Raw genomic sequence first — 24,560 nt, 5'->3', positions numbered from 1 at the left:
CATCAGTCAGCTCATGCTTGCATTGTTTTGCTTTCAAGTGCATATTGGTTGGGCCCTGGAGAGTGTCTTGAACAGAAGCAGAATTTCTCAGCATTTTGTAGTGTGTGTTAGTTGCCTGCTGCCCCTGATTTGATAGCCCAGCTCATGGCATGTGAAAGGAAGTGTTGTTCTCCTATGTTGATCTGATATGTCAGGGGCATGTATTTTTGTTACATTCTGGTTGTCTTCATAAGATGTTAAGAAGCTTTTTTCTTTTAATAATTTTATTTATTAATATAATAGCCTATGTTTGGTGAATTATACCACTAATAATTAGGCATGGATTTATGGAGGAACTCTTCTCTGGTACACATGGGCATTTTTCTAGAGTATTCTGTGGATAAAAACTTGAAGGTGGTCACTCTTTGGACTTTATTTCTGATTTGAAAGAATTCTTAGCCAAGGTATTTGCTGTTCTAGCCTTAATAAAGGGGGTTAGACAGTAATAAATTCAAACAAGTGGTCATAGAGTAGCAGCTCTCCAAGAATGTGTTAGGCATCAAGGAGCTACTAAGATTTTCATAGCAAATTTGCAAATGTATTTCAAACTTAACTTGCATTCTTTTCTAGGGATCCTTCATTTATGAGATTGTGGATCCTCATAGATGAGAGACAGACAGATCTATATTTTTCATCTTTATCATATATGACTCTGTTATATATTGATTAATGTTGACATGATTTTTGGAGGCAGATGCTGGATTCATGCATCTGTGTCCAGACATTTCAACATTGATCTTAATTATGTAACTATCCATTTCTTACTAAATACAGTTCAAAGAAAATAAGAAAAACTAAGTTGAAAACAGGATTGTCTGTACTCTGTGGTGTAGTTTGCTTTTACTTGAGGTTATCATTTTATTTTTCAAACAAGCTTCTCCTCTTAAATATATTTTCATGCAAGTGACCGATCTATTCTCTGAATCATAATTACATCTAGTCAAATATCCCTATTTTTATGACTGTCACATTTGTCTACCTACCTCCTATTCCAGCAATTTATCTCTTCAGCATTACATGAAGTAATGCAAAGTAAATTATGGCTATATTAAAGTTCTGGTATTCTGCAGAATTTAAATGTTCTTCTGTTGTGTTACTCACTTCTCCCCAAGATTCCTGCTTCTTGTAGACATGGAACTGTGAAATGGATTATGAATATATAGGCATCATAAAAGAGCAGAGATTATCATGAAATATTTCCCGTAACTTGACAGAATTTAAGGGTGAGGCAATGTTTGAATGCCCTGAAAATGAATTGAGTCATAGTAGCATCAGATGATTTCAGCATTGATGACTGATAGTCATATTTCTCAGCAAAAAGACTGAATCAGTGTAGAAACTCAGTAGTCTTCTGAACTTCCTAAAAGAAATGTTGAATTGCAGTGGAAGGCTAAGAAAGAACTCCCAATTCTAATGAGTCAGGGCTCATTATATGATAATGAAAAAGCTCTCTGCATTTTTTAATTTCAGGTGCCTTTGATAGAGAATGTATATCTGCCCAGAATAAAAGCATTTCAAGGCATGTGTCCTCCAGTCCATGCATAATGCATTGGTACTGTGCATCAAACCAATGAATTTAACTTAAATTACAGTTGCTCTACTGTTAACATCTATGGGTGGTTCTGCTCAGGAAGCATGGAATCATATGTCTAAATAAAGATATATCTTAAGTACAGTACCGAAATTTATTGTTGCATCTCAGGTATTAAGTGGATTTGTTTAACAATTGCGTTTTCTGATTTCAGTTACAATGATTATAATATTGTCTTAAATTCTGTGGTTCTAAGAAGTGGTACTTTTAAAACCTGCCTGTTCTCTAACAGCCCTCTCTCAACATTTAGTCTCAGCCTGTTTTCCTAAATACTTCCTTTTGTCGGTTGAATTACAGACAGAAGAGCCGTGGATTCTCTGGAAAATGGGAATGTGTTGTATTCTTTATTAAGGCAACATTTGTTAAATTCACCAAAATAAAGCTTAATGAAGAGCATATAACACAAAATATTTCCACAGAGTACACTTGGTTACAAAAACACTGCTAGAACTAATGAATCCTGAAAACTGCCAGATTTTGTAGCTGAGATGTCCAGTGAGGCATTAACAGTCTCTGTGTATTGCCATATTTTGTTTAGCAGTTAATCTATTTCTATACAGCTACACAAGTCATTTCAGATTTCAGCCAGAATTAATTTTTCCATTTATGGAGCAGGGGAAAACTGTTTCAAAGTATTTGAATAACTTTCTTTCACAATCCTTGGTCATTTGTCCATAAACCCATACATTTTTAGAGTTTTGAAGACTGGCTTTGTAGTTCTCAAACTTTCAAGGTCATGCTTTAATCCTCTTGAATACTTTGAGAGTTAGAGCAGTCTCACAAGTGGGCAAAAATGCAGAGCAGAAAACTGGGTTTGGAACAGAGGGAAACAAAATTATTTTAAAGTTTTGCTTATTTCTAATTTTCAGTCTCAATACAAAAAATGTTCATGTGGTTACACAGCTCCCACACTTGTGTACCTCTCTAAATACTGAAAACCATTTTTTGTAGATGAAGATGTATTTACACTTCAGAGTTTCTTTTTTTCCACACTGCTTTGAACAGCTGTTTTCAGTGCTTATATTGGTTATCGGGTGCAGATGAAACCCATTTTAAAAGACTAAACAGTTAAAGTACATCCATAGTATGGGTTTCCAGTGCTTTAGGAGCACAGAATCAGTGAAGTTAAGTTAGAGTGGTTTTCCCCACACTGGCAGAACCTTTTCAGTAGTGCAGCATGCTATTGATTTTTTGGTACTGCTTTTCTTTCTCTCTCTTTACAGAAATCTGAGTGTAAGAGAAAAATTAATTATTTCTTAGCAGTTCTGTTTAGTTGGTAGAATTCAAAGTGCCTGTTACACTGAAAAGTGCAGGAAATTCAGTCTATAATTTATAGTTATACATTTAGATAGAGTAAGAATTCTATGTAGAGTAATCCTTTATTTTAAAGCTATAGTAAAAATAATTTTGGTTGTTATAGAGTGAGCCAAATTCTGTCTGTGGAGATCTTGCTGGAATCTCCTAAGACAACTTCTGTCATGTTACAGTTAAGAGGGAATAGAGCTTGGTTTTAAATAATTAAGAAGGGTAGGAATCTCTGACATCTGGCTTTAAGAGTAAGGGAAAAATCTTATTTCTGAAGAGAAATTCCCCAAACTAAAATAAACATCTCGACCTTGTTTTGATTGAATAAGTTATGACTCTGAACTCAATGAATTTTAAGGAAAACGGCCTAAAGATTGTGAAGTTTGACAATGTGTCAAGAATTCACTGACTACTTGACTTTTTCTTATTAATTTCAGATTCAATATTTTTTTATTTTTCCAATAAGCAGCACTTCTTTACTAATTGCTTTTTCGTTTGCAGATGCAGAGCCGCGGTATTTGGTTTCAGTACGACCAGCACGAGTTTCAAACAACAAGAAATCTTGTTCAGGTATTTTAATATTCCTGCATCACTTTCTTGAATGATTTGAAAGAAAACTGACCCTTGTGCTGGCTTTCTCTGAAAAGATGTTTCTACCTGTAGGCCTCTCACTGGATGCACAAATTCCATATCTGGAAAAGTAAAATGTAGGACAGTGCTTCCCAGCCACACACATGGTGCTCAAAACATGAAGATGTACCTAAAGATTTTTTTTTGTATAAAGTTCTTACAAATGAAAATTGAAATTTAGAATACTAATTTCTGAGGTTTAGGGACATTAAAGTTATTCTTCCCAAACTACAATAAGGATTTCTTTGTCCATAGACTTGTTAATGCTCATAGCTCCTCACTGGAAAATGGTAGTGGGTGTCTGTCTCTGAATTAATACTACTACTAAGTTTGCTGATGCAAGAAGTTACAGAAAGAGTGATATTTCCAACTGAATCTATGCACAGCTGAGTAGAAACCTTAATTTTATTCTCATCTATTTCAAAGCCTTTCTATATGGCTTTAATCATGTCATTAATATTGTTAGCTCTGAATTCCTTGCTTTAATATGGGGGCTTAATTCAGGATGAGTGGACTGTTACAAAAAATAAACTCATGACCTATCCCTGGAGGCACTCAAGGTCAGGTTGGACAGATCAGGTCTGAGAAACCTGATCCAGTTGAAGATGTCCCTGCTCATGGCAGGGGACTTGGAAGGTCCTTAAAGGTCCTTTCCAACCCAAATTATTTGATGATCTTAGGTGATTTTTTTTTTTTTCCTAACTCCTGGTAATGCTCGGGATAAATATTTTCTTCCTCTTAGCCAGGTATAACACAATATGTCTGGAAATATTTTGCAAAGTGATTTACTTTTCATATACAACATACATATACAACTCCTGCAGATACAGACACTGACTCAGATCTGCAGTTAAAGCAAAAGATTATTTTTAGGTTTTATTTTACTCTTAACAATGCTCTAAAAATATTTATTATGTGTAGATATATTTACAGTGTTACTGAGAAACCTGACAAGAAATTACTATTTTTATCACATCCCTGGAGACTTTCTAATGTTCTGGACTCTGTCATGTCTTCTGTGATACAGACCAAGATAGCCAGAGATTTTAATTTCATCTACCTTGTTCTTATACCAAGTATACTTCAACCACCGAGTGATCATTTTCAAAATCTAGTTTTAACTGGAATACAGGTTGAAAAAGTGACCAGGGACACTGCCACTTTTGTACATCATGGGATGGAAACAGTGACCATGAAAATTAGAGAACTTCAAGCTTAGAAGAGAAGTAAATCTTCATTTACTTAACTATCCATCTTGCAAAACCTCTCCTTTGCGTAATGCAGGGGTGAGAAATTAACTGTGCATGTTTTCTGTAGGTCGGAACAAGGCACAGAAGCCGCTGCAGCTGGTGGTTGGCACTCTCACCCCAACCTCTGTGTTCCTCTCCTGGGGCATCCTGGTCAACCCTCAGCTGGACTGGACGGCGACGAGCAGCTGTGCTGGTGACAGGTAACCTGATGGGTTCCTGCTGCCAGGAGCTCGCCCAGGGCAGCTCCTGCTGGGACTGGCACCAGTTTTACAGGAAAAGTTCAGGTGCTGCAAGCAGCAGTTCTGAATGTGAAGTCAGTTTTTGTGTTTGCTCACGCTGGTGCTTTGCAAATCTCGACTTGACAGCAAGTTTGGGAAGCTCAGCCTAGAGGCTGAATTACAAATCTTGCTGTTTCACACTAGATCCTTTGCTCTTAAATGAATGGCCTTGACTCTACCTTCATTTATATCTAAAGCAATTGAAACTTTGTTAAATCACAGGAAATATTTTGCTTTTCAAGTGTAAAAGAAGTCTGTTGCTGCGGTGAGGTGGGGGAATGGTGCCTTGTTTTAACACCGTTTGATTTTTGTTTCCTTTATTTTGTTTTATCACCAAAAACTGATACAGTACAGCTTTCATTAATTTTCTGTTTTAAGTAAAAAAGGATCTCTTCTCTGTCAATATTTTTGGTATTTACTGGGTGGCACGAAACTCAGGAAGGCTTGCCAAGTAGCAAGTGAAAGTAGAAGGTGAAATTTTGAAGCATTCTTGAAGTGACTGTTTTCTCTCATCTGCCCCTTAGCACTTGAATTTAAAATAAAACAAAAATATCTAAATCAAAAAAGTGAAATGATTAGTATTATGCAACTGATGAACTACATAACACCAGAAAGAACCACTGGTGGAACCTTTCACAGCATCCTCAGCTTTCTGACACCAGGGGAAGACAGCTGATGAGGGAAGATGGCAAAGTAATAAAATCTGGCTGCACAGCCATGTTCAGTTCCTCCTTTCATTATTTCCAAAAGAGTAAGAGGCTTGTTTCCACTCTGCCTAGCTGTGTTCAAACAAATATTACTGGACAGATCTGTCAAATAAACGTACTGGAGCTTCATTTACTGTCCATCCAGGTCTGAAAAAGAGAGAATACTCCAGATTTTTCTGTCTTTGTGTTTGCTTTGATTAGAACATCTCTGTAGCTGGGGGTCAAAAAAGGTGGACTTTGATTTTCAATTCTTCAGGAAGAAAAGTCAGGGGATGGAGCATAAAACGTTATTTTCCATGTTAGATTAAAGCAGGGTTTATAGATACAGTGAAATATAATATCCTATTGAGTGGATTGTATAGAAAAAACAAACACACAGATACATGCAAAAATAGGAATTTAAAACTTGAAGGTATGTATTTAAATTAAATACTATGACAAATTCACATTAGAAGTCTAACTATAAATAAATAAATACCTGGTATGCTGATAGTTTGTTTTTAAAAAATTCTGATTGCATTTCTAAGAACAAAAAAGAAATCAGCTTTATAATCTTTTGTCTTGTGCAACACGAAATCACAGAGCTGGAATGTTCTTATATCTCCAGGGCTTAATTGTTTGTTTAGTGTTACGTGTGACTGAAACAGTTGTGACTATATTGTTTGGAGTTTTGGTTGGGACCTGGTTCCAAATAAATCCATTGTATTTATACAAACTGACCTACTCTTGAAATCTCACAAAACCGTCTGCCTTATAAAATTTCCAGTGTTTAATTGTTTGTGTCTGAATATTTGACTGTGCAAGCACGTTCTGGGAATCTGTCTGAAATGAGATTTGGTTAAAAAATGGAAAAATGACACTGGAATTCTTGGCAAAACAGTATCATGAACACTGATAGATGTCTTGCCTATCCATCCTAGAATTCTACTTCTTTTAACAGTGAATAAGATTTGCTTCATCTCAAAAGCAAAAACCCTCTGTGCGGTTTCTTTAAAATGATCATTTTATTTTGATTTCTAGTGCAATGGAACGGCTGTCTGAGCACTGCCTTGCATTGTAGAGTTTTGAAAAACAAACTATGTAAGCTGAACACAGAAGAGAAACAACTTTCTGTGTCAGGCTGAGAGCCTTGTACATTGACTTTGCAGATACAGTCATCACTACAGTGGCTGGCCTGTGAGAGATCTTGTGCTCTTGTGGCTTCCTCTAAATTATCAGCTTGGTTTTATTTCATTTCTGCCATCACATTTTATGTATGTCTTATGTGGAGGCAAGCAAAGTAAAAATATCATCAAAGACACAGCATTCCAAGAATATAGACACTAAATGATTTTGCACAAATGCAAATGGAGAGAGGCTTTCTTGATGAATGTAGGCTCTTATTGCTCTGCTGTGATGGATTTTACTTTTTTTTTTTTTTTCTCATTATTGTAGCAATTAATTCTGGGTGCAACAAAACCTCTCACCTGCCTATGACACCTTTTGTTTTAAATTATTGGAGTTTTAGTTATCTGGTAAAAAGGGAGGAGATAAAATTTTTCTACAGTTCCCAGGGTGGCCTGATTGGTGGTATCTTAAACAAGCACTGCCTGTTAGTGGGAGAGAGGGAGGTCCTAATTTTTATGGAGTTTAATAAAAGAGCTGTAATGTTCTATAGAGTGCTTGTTGGCAAAGGAACAGAGTAACCCCTGCAAACATTTGATTATGATTCGTCGTAAATATAAATACAAGAGTATTCAATAAACATTTTTCTGATAAAATGGCCCCCACCAAAATAGATAACAAATCAATTAATCACAATGAAATGTTAAATTAAGGTAAATATTGTTAGGTCTTTATACCTGCTGAGAATCTAGATTAAAATAATTTCTCAGCAGGTGTAGCTGGGTGTGCCACCTCCTTGCTGAGACCTCAAACCACATTCACAGGTGGGAAGACATTGCTAGGAGCATTGCACAGGGCAGTCGCTGTTGGAGCCCATGGTGGGCAGTCAGGTGGGAAATGTTTTACTGAGAAACATGCAGTGCAGCTTGCCCCTCCATGTGACATGGCAGCACTGTAGTTCATCTGCCTGGTGCTGTTGGAGGATCTGTGAGGATGTTTTGCTGCACGTGTCCAGCCCAGCCAGCTGTGCATGTGTGTCCGTGCCAGAGGGGAGTGATGGATGCCAGTGGTGACTGGACCTTGCTGCTTACTCATGGCTGCAATTAGACGTGCTGACTCTTTGATATGGTATTTTTGATGAAAGAAAGGCTTGAAAAGGAGAGAAATTAAAATTGCAACATTCAATCAGTACAGTGTTCTCAGGCAGACACCGAAATTGCATTTTATTTGGCAGTTTGTTGGTCTGGTTTAACAATGAATTGTTGTTCTTTGATGACAAAACTTGGCATTTCTGAATTTTTACTCTGTAAACAAATGATTGCATTTCCCCAAAAGCACATGTAGATATTTAGATATTTTTAATAGTCAAATGATTGTGACCTGCAAATTCTTAAATGGAACTTCATTTTTATGGCTTTTTATTAAAATGGTTGAGGAAATTCTGTCATCGCAGTCACTGTTTTTAATACTCACTATGGCAAGTTTCCACTGAAATAATTATACCCTTGGTGAAGTTTTTATAGGCTTGGAAATCTTGGAGTTGAAAGCACATTTCTTCTGTTCTGTTCTTCTGACATAGTTTGGCACAATTATGAAAATCTTCTTTTCAGATTTTATAATACTCCTGAATTTAAATGAAAGATGGGGCCTTTTTAATTTTTTTTAAATTTTTTTGTGCATGTGTTCTTAGTATTTTAATTTATATTAGAGTGAAATACAACATGAAGGAATTTCCAGGTGTGGAGACAGCATTAAAAAGTAGAACACTTTGTCCACTAGAAGCAAGTGAGGACAGCCACTTAAAAGCCTATTCGTTATCAACAAGTTTTTAGTGCTTTTCCTCCTCGTTTCTGATGCAGCTGTTATTTTAGATTGTTCAATAACTGAACTGAAACAATATACTCTCTCTTTTCCATCACATGCAAACACTTTATTTCTATCCCATTGGATTAAAATAGGAGGAAAAGGCAGGGATGATGATGAAAACGAATGAAAATTCCTCTTTCAGGCAAGGGAAGAAGGTGACTGTTTCCACTTGAATTCACATCTGATGTCTGTCCATACTTATTACAAATCCCTCACCAAAAGACTGTATGGGGTCCAGAAAGAGGCATTTGTGCTGAAGATTGAATGTTTATTAAGGTTACATCCTTTGCAAACAGTGACAGGGAGTTCAAAGGAGCTTTTCCTGTTACTTAATGTCTCTGTGACTACATACAAATAGATTAAGAGGATACAGGAGAAGAATTTTTCCTTCTTTTGATATTGCCAATAATTTATTGTTTAAAATGTTCTTTGTCAGTTTAACTGACAATTAGATCTATTATTGGACGTTTGATTAGATCACAGCCCACAGAAGTAAGGAGGCAGATTATTACTTGGTAGTCCTGGAACTGAGAGAGGATAGTAACTACTTGTCTGTCTTTTTTTTTTCTTTTTTTCTTTTTTTTTTTTTTTTTTTACTTTTTTTTTTCTTTTTACTTTTTTTTTTCCTTTCCTTTTCAAGTTTTAAGTTAGACTATATCTTGTTCTGAACACAAATTAGTACAGTGAATTAAATTATGTGAGCCAACATAAATAGTGATCTTGTAGCCTGGATGAGCTGAATTGTAGCTCCTGGTTTACTAGGAGAATCTATATTTTTGGTGCCAAGAAAACAAATTTGACAGTTATGAGACAAAACATGTAAATAAAGTTAGCCATTATGTATGGAAATATTTTCCATGAGTGACACTTGTCTTAGGTTGTGTTTTAAAAGTGAAGTAGGAATTTCTGCCTACTTAGCAGTCACATTTCATGTAAACTGTACTCTGAAAGCACTCTAAGTTCAGCAGAAGCAGCTTTATGAATTGACTGCATGGTTGGGTCCACTAAGTAATTTTAGTCTGGATTTCTGAAACTTTTTCAGTTGTTTAAGAACCTGATTTTTGATTGGTTTGGGTTTTTTAAGTTCTCTCCCTTTGTCTCTATATAACTGTCTATATAATGCCTGCAATAAATCTTGCAGCCTTGATTTGCAAGCATTAAGTTGTTCTATTTAAGTTTGGCAAAATACAATTGGACTGAATTCGTCCCTTTTCAGATGATGTTAATGTGAGATAGATATGGATGATGAATATGAATTATTTATGGTATGTGTAACAATTTTCAGTTATACTTGGATTAAAAAGTTGCCAAATCTCTCTGAGATTTGCTTTTCCCAGAAAAGAAACCTCCAGTCCATTCTGGTAGTGATTCAGCACGTATATTGGAAATGAGACCAGAGTCAGCAGGGGAGTTCTTGTGCTGAAGCTCTCACCATTTACACCTTTTTTTTGATTGGTTAACATTGCAGTCATGCTTTTTCAGGGTGGTGCTCCTTGACAGAATTGGGCAATTTCTGTAGAAATATTTCCTAATTTCACAGTCTGTTAGTATTCATCACATTGTAAATTTAAACTGCTGAAAGTAATGTCTCGGTTTATTTTTTTTTTTTTATTTGAAGTGGGGGCAATACATAATGGGATATCTGAATGAGGAATGTATTATGCAAACAATGGATCTTACTGGTCTTCCCTGGAGAATGTTTTTGGACTAATTTTGACGGGAACACCTTTCCCTGGATGGATATAGAAGATTTTGAGAAATCAGAAGAGGCCTCATGACTAGCAGACTCATGATTCAATTGACTGGTTCTGGCAAAAGTTGGAATCACAGGAGCTGCTTGGACAATGAGCTTACACTTTGTGGCTAGAACCCCACATACAGTGGGTGTTTGTGAATAAGGATGTCCTTCTGCTCTTTGTGCAATACTCCTAATGTCAGGGTCTATATGATGGGGTATGTATATGTGGAATAAGTCTGGCTTTTCTGATATTTGGTGACCTTAAAGAGCCAGAAAGAATAAGAACAATAGAACAACATCATTACTATTTTTATTTTTTTTTTAATATATATATATATATATTTTTTTTTTATTGCTTTCTCACAAGAATTGTTACAGTGAATTCCTTTACCTAGATCTATTTTTTTTTTCCCAAGCAGGTTCTATACAGTTCGCTACAGAGAAAAAGGAAAAGACAAGAAATGGGTTTTTCAGCTCTGCCCAGCTACAGAGACAGTGATTGACAACCTGAAGCCAAACACACCTTATGAATTTGGAGTTAAAGACAATGCAGAGGACAGTATTTGGAGCAAGACTTTGAATCATAAGACAGTTCTCTCTAGTAAGTATTTGACAACAGTTAATAAAATAGCTGCTGATTTTGACAGTATTTTTTCCTCTATTATGGCATTAATTAGAGTAGGCTATTGATCAAATTTTTATTGTTTAAATGTCATCCATTATGCCCCTAAAAATTCTTTTATGAATTGCTGAAACTAGAAATATTTTGGTTTTGAAAAACTGCCACCTAGTCTGCTGAAAGGTGTTCTCTTATCATTGCAAATAGAGGATCTGCTGCAGGTTGATAGAATTCTAATGAGGTTTAGTACAGATGCACATCAAGTGTTGAGTATGAATATTTATACTTCTGACTGGATTCTAAGCTTTTTCTTTAGGCCATGAATAATAAGATGATCAAGTAATGAGCTAAACCATCATCCAACTAATCTGTTGAATTTCTTCCATGAGCTAGTATGAGTGATGGAAATTATTAGCATGTTTGAATCTTCTTTTGCACCTCCATTTCCATTGAAGCTGGTCTCCAAGCTGGACAGGGCCTGTCCTGCCTCAATGGGCCCTTTATGGCTCCACTCAAAACTTGAATAGGAAGCTAATTTTCAATCAAAGTATTCTATGGATCATGTCTGAAGCATGCAGTGTCGTGTATTCTTTTGTTTTTGTTTTCATGGAGGCAGTGTATAACACCTCTGGCTGGCTGCCATTTATATTTTAAGGTTCTCTGAAATCCCAGGACAAGGCAGGAAACATGATGTCAAGTTAACCTTTGTAAAAGCATGTACTGCTGAAAGAATCACTCATACCAGCAGAGGAAACAGGCATCAGTAGAGTTTTCCTCCTTGTAATGAGAAGACTTAACAGAGATTATCCAATTTTATTTATTTTCCTCAAGTATTTGCATAAAGGTATTTTGAAACATGATGTTGCTCGGAAGATGCTGGAAACTCCTATGCTTAGTTAGCATTTTTAGCTTGACTCAAAATATAAAGAATGGGAATTCTCATTAGAGAGCCTTATTCATATGAGATTTCCTGCAGAAATTTAATTTGGACTTCAGTTTTGACTTGTGGGTGAGCTGCAGAGCTGAATACACTTGAGGATAAGGGAGGGGAGCAGTGTGGTGGCTTCTAACACCTTCATACTCCCTAATAAAGAGCTTTGCTGGCCTTCATGATAAAGTACCAAGCTGTAAGTTTGGGCACCTGCCCAGTGGCCATAGAGATGTTTCAGCAGCCCAGAGCAAGGCACTGCTGGGCCATGGCTGAAAGAGGACAGTGGTGGTGGCCTTTTCCTACGCCTGACTCACAAAAAGCTCTGTTTCTCAGCCTTACAGTTGTCTTACCAAGTGGTTTTTTCTGGTATTTTTCTACATTTGAAACATAAAGTTATCTGTAGAGCAAGTGCTGAAATATATTTCAGCACTCAGAATTAGAGGGAGTGATGAGTGCAAAATGTTTATAGTTTATTACTTGTTCAAGTCTGATGAAAACATCACCAGATTTTATCTTTCTATGTAATGTATTTCTAACTGGTGTTTCTTACAGACACTTTACATTTTTAATAAGTCAGGAGAATCATGCGTTGACTTTAGTTGGAGGATTATTTCTTGTTCATATTCTATTTACATAAGATTTCTTTTGTCTGCAATGTAGACTTGTGTATTCAGTGATTCTTCTGCAGCAGCTAAATCCAAGGAATTTGTGATTCCTCTGCATGTCTTCATTCTGGTCTACTGACAAAGAACCTCATAATGGGAAAATTGTCAGCACTCTTAAATTCAAGCCTTTCATATTTTTAGTGTATTGCAGGTACATAGAGGAAATGTGGGCAGTGAAGAGACAGCATGTAATTATAATAAATGTATAACCAGGTGCCTGTAAAGGTTAACAACCAACACAGACACCTCTGTGCTAATTGCCTGATTTTCTCATATAGGAGAAGCATCTCAACCTAAACCAAACTCCTTCACTGTAAATGTTCTTTCTTCCACTGAAGAATGCATCAATCACGAGAACCTGGAAGTTCTTTTGCACGCTCCTGGATTTGTTGATTCTACAGGCTGAATTTTTGTTATGTTGGGAGGGGTTGGGATGAGAATCTGCTTTTAATTCATTATTTGAGAACACATGAAAGGCATGGCAAAAGTTCAGCATTTCTTTAACTGATTTTTTTCAGAAGAGATGAGTGTAGCTTATTTCATAGCATCTTACCATGATTTTCTCATGAAGTCATTGTGAAACTTCTGTCCCTTATCCCTTGAATTTAAGCCAATAGTAAGTCCTGTTCTTTAGAAGTACCAAGCACTTTGAAAGACTTTTTTCCAACTTAAATGAATTTCAATTGATATTTCTTTAGAGTTAATTTTTTTTTCTACTTCTCATCTGTTTTGGATGGAATTTGAAAAATAATATGATAACATGTAGCTTGACATGTAGTCAAACATGTAGTTTGCATATCCATTAATAGAAAGGCAGCAGAAAAGTGTAAAGGTGGATGTTACAGAGAAAGTTTGAAGCAGCATGCTAGAGTAGAGTAGGTGCTAACAGGAATTCTTGGCTTGCTCAACAGCTGCATCACAAGAAACTTCTAATACTTAGAAACTAACAGGAAAACCTAAGAGAAAAAGATTCAGAGTTTAAATCTGAGGATTTGTTGATACACTGAGGTAAACAAAACAAGAAGAATATATTTAATTTCCTTGCTGTCAAAATGTCAAGAGAAGGCTTTGCAGATGTATTAATGGATCTGGAGACACAGGACAAAAATATTTTTCCACAATTTGTTTTTATACAGGCTATCCAACCTGACAAATAAAAGGTGAATAAACTTGGTTTGCTTTGCTTTGGGCAAAACAAAAATTTAATTCTGTGTATTTATTTATCTTTCTGTCAAAACAGGTAAAAAAGTAAATGGACAACTCCAGAATATGTATAAGTTGGTACCCAATTCCCAAACACAGGTATGCAAAACAGTCTCTTTTTTTACCTGATTCATGTTTCATATGATCAAATTTTTAATTTTCTATTAGTCTTCAGTGAGAAAGAAATTATCAAGGCCACAAACTTCCAATATAGAAAACAATCTGTTAAATGCGCTGTATGGAAAATGTTTAAATGTGCTGATGGACAAAATAATTGAGAACTGTAACTGAGATGATTGCATACACTTATTCCAGCCTATCAAAGATAAATCTGATGGTTTCCATCTGCAGATCCAAAATGTAAAAGTTGCTTATTCCTTTGTAATAGGTTTGTTAAACTGTGGTGTTTGTTGTGATCAGGTAGCTTCAGGATAACTTGGTGACGTGATTTTATAATAATAAAATTATAAGTAATAATTACTTCTATAAGCAATTTTGTATCTATTCAGGTCTTCTAAATTAGTCATCCCACTGAATTCACTGATAGCTCCCATATGTGAGGCAAGTGTTTGCAGAACCAGAGGAAGCTGGAAAGGGCATCTTAACCAAGTTTGCTAGGCTGTCCTTTAAATCCTTTTATGTGGCATGGTAGAATTTTTAGCATTCATTAAAAAATTAATTTTTATAAATAAAGATTTTTCCCCTCATCTGTCTTTTTCTGTAAATGTTCTAAAGCAAGCGTGGATGGATTTTATTTGTTTATGGATTCATGTACCCAGATATTTGTTTCTTCCAAGAGTTGAAGCAGAAATGAAGGCTCTCTAGATCAAAGCAGCTAGTAAGTTTTAATAAAAAACCCATTTTTTTAGTGAAAAATAGACATTTTAGTCATAACTGCTGTGCATTACCAGCTCTACTATGAGCTTAAATTGGTTTCTTTGTATTTTCTTTCCTTGTTTTTTCATCTAAGTGCAAGTTTCAGCATCTAATCTTCTGGAGGATTTTTTTGTTCTGCTTCTTCTTAGGTTGCTATCCTTGAGGCAGACTATGGGATAACTTGGCAAGAAAAGTTGTACAAATCCCTCTTAATTTAGAGATTTGTTTTTAATTTAGAGGGTTAATTAATGAGTGCTAATTATTACAAAATTAATTACCCATTCTTCACAATTCTGTCCGAAATTTTCCAAATGTTTTCATGGTAGGATATGATAATGTATGTTTGATCATTGCTTGTTTTTCATATTTCCGAATATTATACATGGTCTGTAATTCTCAGACCTGGAATTCCTTCAGGAATCAAACCATAATCCATTCAATACATTTTTTCTAGGAATAATTAGGTATGCACAGATTCATAGAATCAATGAGGTTGGAAAAATCCTAAATTTCCTCAAGTCCAACTGCTAACCCAGCACCACCACCACATTTACCATTAAACCATGTCCTCAAGTGCTGTATCCATTTTTGTACATGTATGTTTTAACACTTCCAGGCATGATGACTCCACCATTTCCCTGGGCTGACATTTCCAATGCTTGACACCCCTCTCTGTGAAAATGAATTTTCCTAATGTCTGATATAAGCCTCCCCAGTGCAACTTGAGGCTATGTCCATTCATTTAGTGCAGTAATGCTTCAATAATTGCACTACATACAGAGTTAGATCAGTGGAATGCTTACATTATTAGAAATACACTTATGTCTCGAGTTCACGAGAAAAGGTTTTCTTTGTGAGCAGGATAAATCCAGTTGGTTGGATATTCAGGAGGTGCTCATCTCATGATGCTGATGAAGTCAGCTTTACTGTTTTTCCCTTGGTGCCACGGGTGTTTTTAAAGCTGCACAGCCCAGGACCAGGTAATTCATCCTGGGCTATGGAGTGCACGCTGAGCTCCTTTGCTCCTCTCAGCAAACCCTGTGTGCCAGAGCCCTGAGTGCTCCGCTGCTTCTGTGCAAGCAGGGATCCTGTTTATGCAGGAGAAGCCCTGAGAAAGTGAGCTCAAACAGTTCTCCAAATATTTGCACAGCTCAAGTACAAAAGGAGGACTAGAGCTGAGGTCTGCTCTTTTTTGTGATCTTCGCAGGGCTCGGCTCCAGAGCAATACTGCTTTATCACCCGCCACAGAAATAGCATGAAAACATACCCTAGATTATTCTGAAAATTCTCTGATCGTCCTTGCTTTACTGGCGCAAAAAGCCAGAATGCAGATGGTTTAGGTTGTTCCTTCAGTTTCCACAGCACGAGGTGGGGTATGTGTCAGTGGTGTGAGCAGATCATGGATGCAAAGCCAAAATGAGTGTTATTTGGGCCAAGTTTGTTTGTGCTTTATTTTGCTCCAAAGACACAACTGACTCATATCAGCATGGTCCTAACTCTTCTCTGTAAGGACATTTTTAAAGGCTGTTTATTAAAACAGCGTTACCAGCCCATCCAGTCATTCTGCCCTTTCAACATCAGTCACTTATCATCTTGTGTTGCTTTTGGCAGTTTCATCCTTTAAGTTTGTCTGAGCTCCCGGGCTGTGTGAGCAGCAGCTAACGAGAGAGTGGAAGAAAAGGAGTGCTCTAGAAATCCTCTTTCCTCTTCCTTCATAAACAAGGGGTAGTGGTAGGGCAGAGAGAATGCAGTAGGAATTGATTTCCTCTTCGTTCTGGTTAAGTTCCTCTAGTTTCATGTTGGCCTGGAAGGTGAGGCTCTCCCCAGCTTTCCAGCCAAAAAGGACTCTTAGCTTCTACCATTTGTTAAACTCCAGAAGGAAACATTCCTGCTCTTCCAAACCTTATTCAGTCCAGACTGACCCTGGTCCTTCCTGGAGGAGTCTCTTATGTGCATGCCAGTTAGTTTTGGCTTTTTGAAGTATCAGAATACAGAACAGAAAGAAAGAACAAGTCTCTTAAAGTAATGTTACCCTGTGCTGTTTCACAGAACGTTTAAGATTTGCTGTCCTGTAAGAATGTGCTATGTGTGTATGGTGAGAAGTGAGATGCCTGACATGGTATAATTTACATCTCTCATTTTCCTCTGAAAATCAGGAATATATTATTTGCCATCTTCTTTCATGATGGCAGCAGTTGTTTAAATAACTAATGTTCCTAATACCTGTACGCTTTATATTGCCTGTCTGAAAAATATGGTTGATATTGCCATTCCTACAGATGATGGGATGGCATTTCCAAAATAGTTTGTAATAGTAAATATTACTAGGGATATCTAAATTAGTCACTTTGTGGAAACGGAGAAGGATTTGATGACATGGGTAGATTTCAAGTGCAGTGGTTACAGATTTGTGCAGGTCAGCAGTCTAATTATAGCAGCTGGGGAAAATGGATTTCATGTCAGTTATTCATTCCTGAGTGATAAACTACATTTTTAATGTATTAAAATGTATTTTGAACTTTTATATTGCTATCATTGTAGCCATCCATTATTACTCAACAAAGGAAGAATGCTCTTGTCAATACAAGAACTGTTTACTAGTAAAAAGGCTGATAGTAATTATGATTACAAGTTGTACAGCAGAGGTCACACAAGTGCTCACTACAGCTGCAGAGCTGTTTATTGGAATGTAAGGCTTCTGAGGAGAAATGCAATAAAATGAACACCTTCTTCTAACAAATGCATTATCTCATTTGTTAGTCACATGAATAGGGGAGCTACTTCAAAAGCTCATCATCTGCAACACAATTTTTTCACTAGAAGACAAAGTGGAAATGTAAAAAAAGGGAAAATAAAGGAGGAAGATTATTTCTATCCTCATATAATGACAGTGATTGAAATCTCCACTTAAGCCCATGTTCACACCACTGCAAAGCTGGTATTAGGCAGCTGACAGTAATGGATTTCTCAGTGAAGTGTCTCCATCGATTTCCCTGAGGAAAGGCCCATTTTACTTGTGGAGATTGGCCCTCTCCCAGCTTCCTAAACTTTCATATGTGTTTAATGCGTACCCAACCATTGTTTCTTAGGCTTTTCAGAAGCATTTAGAATAGAACAAAGATAGCTATCCTTAGGTAAATGATTAGTATTTGTTCATCAAATGCTGATTTCATGCAAGTATTCTTTTACATGAAGTAGGCCATATGTCATAAAATGCAAAATTAACATTATCTGATTCTGGTTTGAGCAGAATGCATTTAGCATAGAAGGTGATTGTTGGAGTTATTTTCTTTTTTGTAACTCAAAAATAACTAAAAAAATCCCCTTTTAATGTATTTAGCATTTTTATGTTGTTAGCATTACGGTTTACCTTCTCTCATCACTTGAGTGTATTATTAAGCTTTCAGAATTTGTTCATAGTTCTTATTTTTGTCAGCTGTTTTCTTTTAATAACTGTGGGGTCCATTCATGTATTCCTTTTTATAATGGTATCAATATAATTGGATATTCACATTTAGGCAAGATGTAATCTGGGCCAAAGAGTAATGAACAGCATAAAAGTCCAAGTATTTAGCATGAAAATATAAGAATCATGTGGGTGGCTGGCCGCTTGTCCTTTGGAAACAATTCCACTAAATAAAATTTTTCTGAGCTGATCTACTTTAATCAGGCTATGCACCCAAGAGTGCTGATGGTTTACAAATGTGCACCTGGTTCTGGAATAGTCTATGTTCTAAATATAGTATTGCTGAGAATATGTTTGTGTCCTGTGACCAAATTGCAATTGCATGTTTCATGTGTTTTGCTGTAGTTAAATTTCAGCTTTTCTTCAGCATTCTGGACTACTCCCCGGTGATCCTTAAGAGAATAAAGAATTGGGCTTTCCTAAAATGTCAAATACTATGTTTTTATTAAGCAAAACATCTCAAGCTGCTAGAAGGAGATCAAAATGCAATAGTAACACATTAGCCCATGGGAACTGAAGCAATAGCACAACCATCAGGGACCAGGGCCACATCCAGTGTTAACTTGGGACAGGCCTGGTATTGGATTATTTTTATTACTCAGTTCAATTACTATTATGGCAGTTCTCCCAGGGCTCTACTTTTATATCTTTTTTTTTTTTCTCTTTTTTCAGATTATACTGAGTGATAATAAGAAGTTGGTCCCTGTCACAATAATCAAACAAAGTAAGTTTGTGCATTTTTAAAAAATGTATTCTTAAACTCTGCAAGACTAACTTGAGATTAAAATGAGTCTCAGGGCAATGGGATTATTATAGGGCCCTGCAGCTGCCCCTGTAATAACATAAGCACAGAATGTCAGTTTAACCAAAGTTAGTATGCCAGGGGAAAGAGATGCACAATTAGGAGATGATGTAGAGGAAATGCAGTTTGCTGTCTCTTAAACTGAATGTAAATACAGAAATAATTAGCATGGTGACCTTATCTGCAAATACTGAGGAGAGGATTTTAGAGGTTTGTTTCAGTTGTGGTTTTGTTTCTTGTTTCATTTTTTTTGTTTTATTTCTTTTAATTAGCTTCTAATATCCCTGTGTTGTCTCCACAGTTATTCAAAATCGGACACAGTCAAAAGCACCAGATAGTTCTTCTCTCCCAGGAGCAATATTAGGTGACTAGAAGATATTTTTATTATTTCTCTTAACCCCTGGTTGAAACTTAGAATTGTGCAAATGCTTTTCATTTTCTTGATCTTAATTGTTTTTCCTTGCATATCAAAGGGTATTTTGGAGCTGGTGCAGACAATATTTATTACATTATTATGTTGGTACAGACGGTTCAAGAATTTTGTAGCTTAAGTGAAAGAGAATAATTTTATTGTCGTATGTAAAAGCACTGTCACTGTTTAAGCCAATGAGTTCTTTCATACTTCAAATGAAGTTTTATGGCAAAGATCCTGTTGAGATGAGAGTTTGATCTTATTGGGCTTTTAAGATAGCACAGTAACATCACATCTATAGTCACAAACCTGATATATTAAACTGCAGAGATCTTGAAATTAGAATTTGATGTTATATCTTGGGGCTTTACTGTTTCCCTCCAAGCCATTCAGTTTCATGCTTTATATTCTTATTTCACCTATAAGAATATGCAACATTGGCTTAGAACATAAAACCAGCGGAAAGTCTGTCGTGTAGTGAGGTGAGCTACTGGTCTGCCTGAAATTTCCATGGAAGGCTCACTGCACCATGTGCCTTGTGACAATTTATTCCTGGATTTATTGTTTACTCATTTATATATTTTCTGTGACGGCGTAGCTTTGGTTTAAGTTCTCTTTGTGTGAGTTTCTTGGGCCACCAGGCAGAGCCTGTGCAGTGCCCGTGGTGCTCAGAGTTCCAGAGCTGTGCTCCAGGCTCCGATGGCTTCCACCCCTGGTAAATCATGGGATGGTGGGGGCAGGAGTGGTACGAAGGGGAAACGGCAGCACATGGGAGAGGTAACTACAGGATAGAGCAAATTCATTTCCCAGCTATTCAGACCGAGCTCCCGGTGGTTCAGGACTCGTGACTCGTGTATCTCAGGGAGTAGAATTTGCTTTCATGCCTTCTGCAATTAATGGCACTCATCTTTCTCTGCAGTGCACCTTATTGTTCCAGGTCTCAATGAGAGTCAGCAGAAACTTCCTCCTCTCCTGACAATAGATGACATACCTCAAGCATCCAGGAAAAAACTGGGTAAGCAGAAATGCTGAACAAATGAGAAATGCTGAAAACCATTTTGCACTGTGAAAATAACCATTCATAAGTCATTAAATCCTTGCTGTTAATTTTATTTTAAAAGTATCTTTAATGAACAAAACAAAACCAAAAGCATATGTGTTCAGCATAGCTTGTTGTGACTGTGCAGTGGAAGTTCATTGGGTCCTAAAGTACTCAGCTATCCACATTTATCCATGTCAGCTTGCTCAGTCAAACTGAAGTGGGACAGAAATAAATTTGTGGTAAAACAGAGCAGAAATATCTTTTTAATTGCTCTCTAATGTCTGTTCTTTTAGCTAAGAATGAAACTGGAGTATGGCCTGCTGAATCCAAAACACCAGAAGTTCAAGAAATCTCCCCACAGTCCCTTCCAGGTAATGAAAATTCTGTTTTTAGAAACTCGGTGGAAATCTTTGCCAAATACATAAACTAAAATGAAACCCATCTTTGTGCTCTACAGTTAAAATAGTAGTTGGAAAACAGGAGGATAGTGGCTGAATTAGCAAGGAGAGGTAATGTGGATAAAAATCTGAATCTAATTTTGGATGAAAGTTTCAGGTGATATAATTATTAGGTTTATAAAACTACTTAGAATTAGATGTGTTTATTTTATTCCTTAAGTATATTTAAAAATGCTATGCTTAAATTCATACCACCTTAGTCTTAAAAAAAAAAAAACAGAATAAATAACCCTCCCTAAAAAATACATAAGGACTTAAAAAGGTGCAAAGAAATGCAGCAATCTCATGTAATCAGTGACAACAATCTTTCAGACTAACTGATCCATTTTTTTTTCTTTTTCTTCTGTGAAAAGGTTAGAACTTTACTTCCTACTTAATAGATAAATATATTTTCCAATTCTACTTTAAACCATTTCTTCCTTCCTGTAACAGAAGTACAGTGTGAGTTTCTGGCCTAAACTTTGCAGTTCGTGACTTTTATTTTCTTTTGTTAATATAAAACTGCAGCAAAATACATCCAAAACATCCTATAGATTCCCCATCTGAAAACAAAAGTAAATATTAATCATGATGGTTTTGAGCTGCTGTAGAAATCATTCTAATCATGTGATGTGAAATGGTGATAAGAAAAGCATCAGGCTTTGGGCAGTGGATCAAGAAAAGTTCGGGGGGATTTTAAATTACATTAAGCTTCTTTCTTCTAGCTCAGGCTGAGAAAACACATGGACCTGAAGATTTTAAATCGACGCCTAAACCCAAATTGGTGCAAACTCAAAACATACCGGGTAACTAATTTTCTGCTTTTTATATTCTTTCTGTATTAAACACTTTTTCAGCTTCAGCAGAATTTTTTCTACTCCTTGCTGTAGAAAAACTTTTCTACTACTTTTCTACTACTCGCTTTCTACTCTTTGTGTTGGCTCCAAAGGACGTCCTGATTAAAATATTCTGGTTTCTTATGTGGTTCCAGTGACTAATACTGGAATGAATTGTAATGCAGGATGAACCAAGCTCTGGATGAGCTGTGGCTTTCACAGATTTCACTGCGGGATTCAATTTGACTTTTGAAATTAATGCTTTCTGTCTATGTGATCTGCATGTTTGACATAACATAAAATTTCCATCTGTAAAATTGACCTCAGTGATAGAATTTAAATAATTACCTCCTTGATTTTCTTCTGATTACAGGTTCATTTAGGTAACACGAACAGTAATGAGTAAGAACAATTTTATATAGCATGTGGTGGGAAATAATTTTATTTGCCTTGAAGGAAAGAGGAGCTCTACTGAATTTTTTTTCATTTTTATCTCAATGTTGTATAGTTAGTTTTGTGATTTGGTGTAACACCTGTTTAGTTCTGGTATTTTGAATTCTCTAATATTGATTTTAGTGCTTGTACTTTCTTCCCTAAGCCACACAAAATTACGAGGACAAATCTAAACTTGAGGTTGTATTTAATTCTTTTTTTTTTTTAAACTTTGCTTAGGTTCTTCTAAAGCACAGCTAGCCTGCATTCAGGAGGATTTATGATAAAGGAAAGGACCAGGAATGTTTGCAGGACTGAAATGCAGATCTTCCCAGAAAGAGTACTGCTAATGCTTCTCAATAAATGCATTTTACACAGTCCTATTGATTCACATTAATGTCTTACTTGCACTTTTTTCTTATTTTCATTTAAATTTTGACAGCAGATTGCCAGAATTTACTGAAGTGAAACCAGCAGTCAATCTAATTTCATTTTAACTTCTAATTGTCTTTTTTTAACCATACTTAACTCTCCTTGGTTTTGCTATGTTTCAAAGATTAAAATATGAAAACTAATCAAGAAAGATCATTGATAAATTTTAAACTAGGTGCTTGCAGTTACTGACAGATGTTCATTGTCAAATTCCCATGATTGACAGATCTTTGTTTAACAATTAGGGGAAAAGGGCATCCTTCATATTCCGCATACCTTTTAAAGTGACAATTCATGTGGGTCTTTCTCTAGGTTGGAACTCCTTTATTTTTTATTAATTATAATTTTTTTCAGGAGTGAGTGGTCCAGAAACCAAATATAAATCCAAGTTGTGCCTTGTATTATTCTTAATCAAGAGATGTTTTGGTTATTTTTCTTACCATAGCTTCTAACGAAATTCAGCTACTTCCTTCTGGATCCAGAATTCCTGATGCTCCAAAAAGTCCATTGACAGAACTTGGTAATTACTTTCTTTGTAAATATGAGTAAACTTCACTGAAAAGCTATCTTCACAAAACTTGCTCCAATAGGAGATGTAATTAAAACTGTAACTCACAAACTTCTTACATTGCATCCTTTCTGTGGTGCTTTGTGCATTACATAAATATTACATAAATATTCATTACATAAATGGACCCTCAGCTCAGTGCTTTGATGCTTGTGTTGGTGGTGAGGGGGGATATTTCAGCAAGTTATGAGCATCTGGAGTCCTGTGCTGGGAAGAATGATGTTTGTGTGGATGCTTTCTTCCTCCTCCCTTCTTTCTTGCTTCCTTCTGCTGGAGACATCTCAGATGTGAGCCCACCACATGGGGGGCCTTTTTTGTATGGTAGATATTATTTCTGGGTCCTTGTTGGTACCCACAACTAATTTTTGTCCAGTTCCAAGCGTGCAGTTTTTACAGCTGGTGTTGCTGAGCTGTTTGTGGCAGTGCCAGCCCTCGTCCCATCTCGTGCCTCTGCTCCTCTACTTTGTGCCCTGTGTCTCCCTTTCTCCAGACCTCTGATTTCATAACTGGCCCATATTTTCTTTGTGTTCGTGTTAAAATAGCTCATTCTACCAAACCTATTGCTTGTTGCTGCTTTCAGTATTAACAGCTATTACACTAGTTACCTGGAGGGCCCTTGAGTCAGATTCATTTATATTTCATTAAGCATTAGTCAAGAAGTTACCACAGAATAGTGCTGGTTTATTAGGATGGCATACTTTTGCTTAATGTATTCTGCCAAATTTAAAAATAATTTCCAGGAACACCTCTTAGTTTTTGAAATGCATATTTGAAGCAGGTTCTTAAGAGCATGAAAATAATCTTCACAATTTATTCTTAATTTGTTAGTTTTTTGACAGCTCTTTTCCAGATATGTTTGAGGGGATGGAGAGAAACATTTGGCTAAATTCAAGTAGCAGTAGCACTGGAAAAAGAGAAACACAATGATTTAAGAAACTGTTTGCTATAAATGTGGCTGAAGAACTGACAATAATTAGGCATTATTAGGATTAGGGATTATTATTAGGGATTATTTTTTCTTTCTGTAAAAAAAAGAAAATAATTATCTAATCCTATGTTTGTCTCTGTGGTAAAGGTGGAATAATAGCAACACTTGAGGAAAAAATAAGTGTTTCATTCAAGTGGTAAAAGTGTTGTTTCTAACTTCAACAATTATTTCACTGATTTCATTGTACTACTCTTCTCTTACCTTTTGCCATTACAACTCCTTTAAAAATAGTTATGCATATTGCAGTAGTGACTAGAGACCTGCAAGTGGTGTGAATATCAAATATTGGGTTGTAGCTGCCTTGCTGTGAATAAAATCCTCTGAAGTAATAAGGATTCAGCTT

The 24,560-nt window shown here is 36.2% G+C and overlaps 1 protein-coding gene across 2 annotated transcripts in view; it reads left to right on the top strand.

Annotated features, from left to right (window-relative positions):
* ABI3BP (ABI family member 3 binding protein) overlaps positions 1–24,560 on the top strand; it is a 113,161-nt gene that overhangs the window by 26,128 nt on the left and 62,473 nt on the right. Inside the window, exons 3-12 of one of the 2 annotated variants that reach the window (XM_077790913.1) lie at positions 3,437–3,505; positions 4,883–5,015; positions 10,925–11,109; positions 13,964–14,025; positions 18,941–18,992; positions 19,372–19,434; positions 20,402–20,497; positions 20,818–20,895; positions 21,687–21,767; positions 23,107–23,181. In XM_077790913.1, coding sequence (XP_077647039.1) covers positions 3,437–3,505; positions 4,883–5,015; positions 10,925–11,109; positions 13,964–14,025; positions 18,941–18,992; positions 19,372–19,434; positions 20,402–20,497; positions 20,818–20,895; positions 21,687–21,767; positions 23,107–23,181 — 894 coding nt within the window. The remainder of the gene's footprint in view (positions 1–3,436; positions 3,506–4,882; positions 5,016–10,924; positions 11,110–13,963; positions 14,026–18,940; positions 18,993–19,371; positions 19,435–20,401; positions 20,498–20,817; positions 20,896–21,686; positions 21,768–23,106; positions 23,182–24,560) is intronic. The other variant, XM_077790914.1, reaches the window with a different exon arrangement.

This window comes from Lonchura striata, chromosome 2 (assembly GCF_046129695.1).
Source record: "Lonchura striata isolate bLonStr1 chromosome 2, bLonStr1.mat, whole genome shotgun sequence".
Lineage (NCBI taxonomy): Eukaryota > Metazoa > Chordata > Aves > Passeriformes > Estrildidae > Lonchura > Lonchura striata.
The sequence above is the reverse complement of the archived record's forward strand: the minus strand, read 5'-3'. Positions and strand labels throughout refer to the sequence as shown.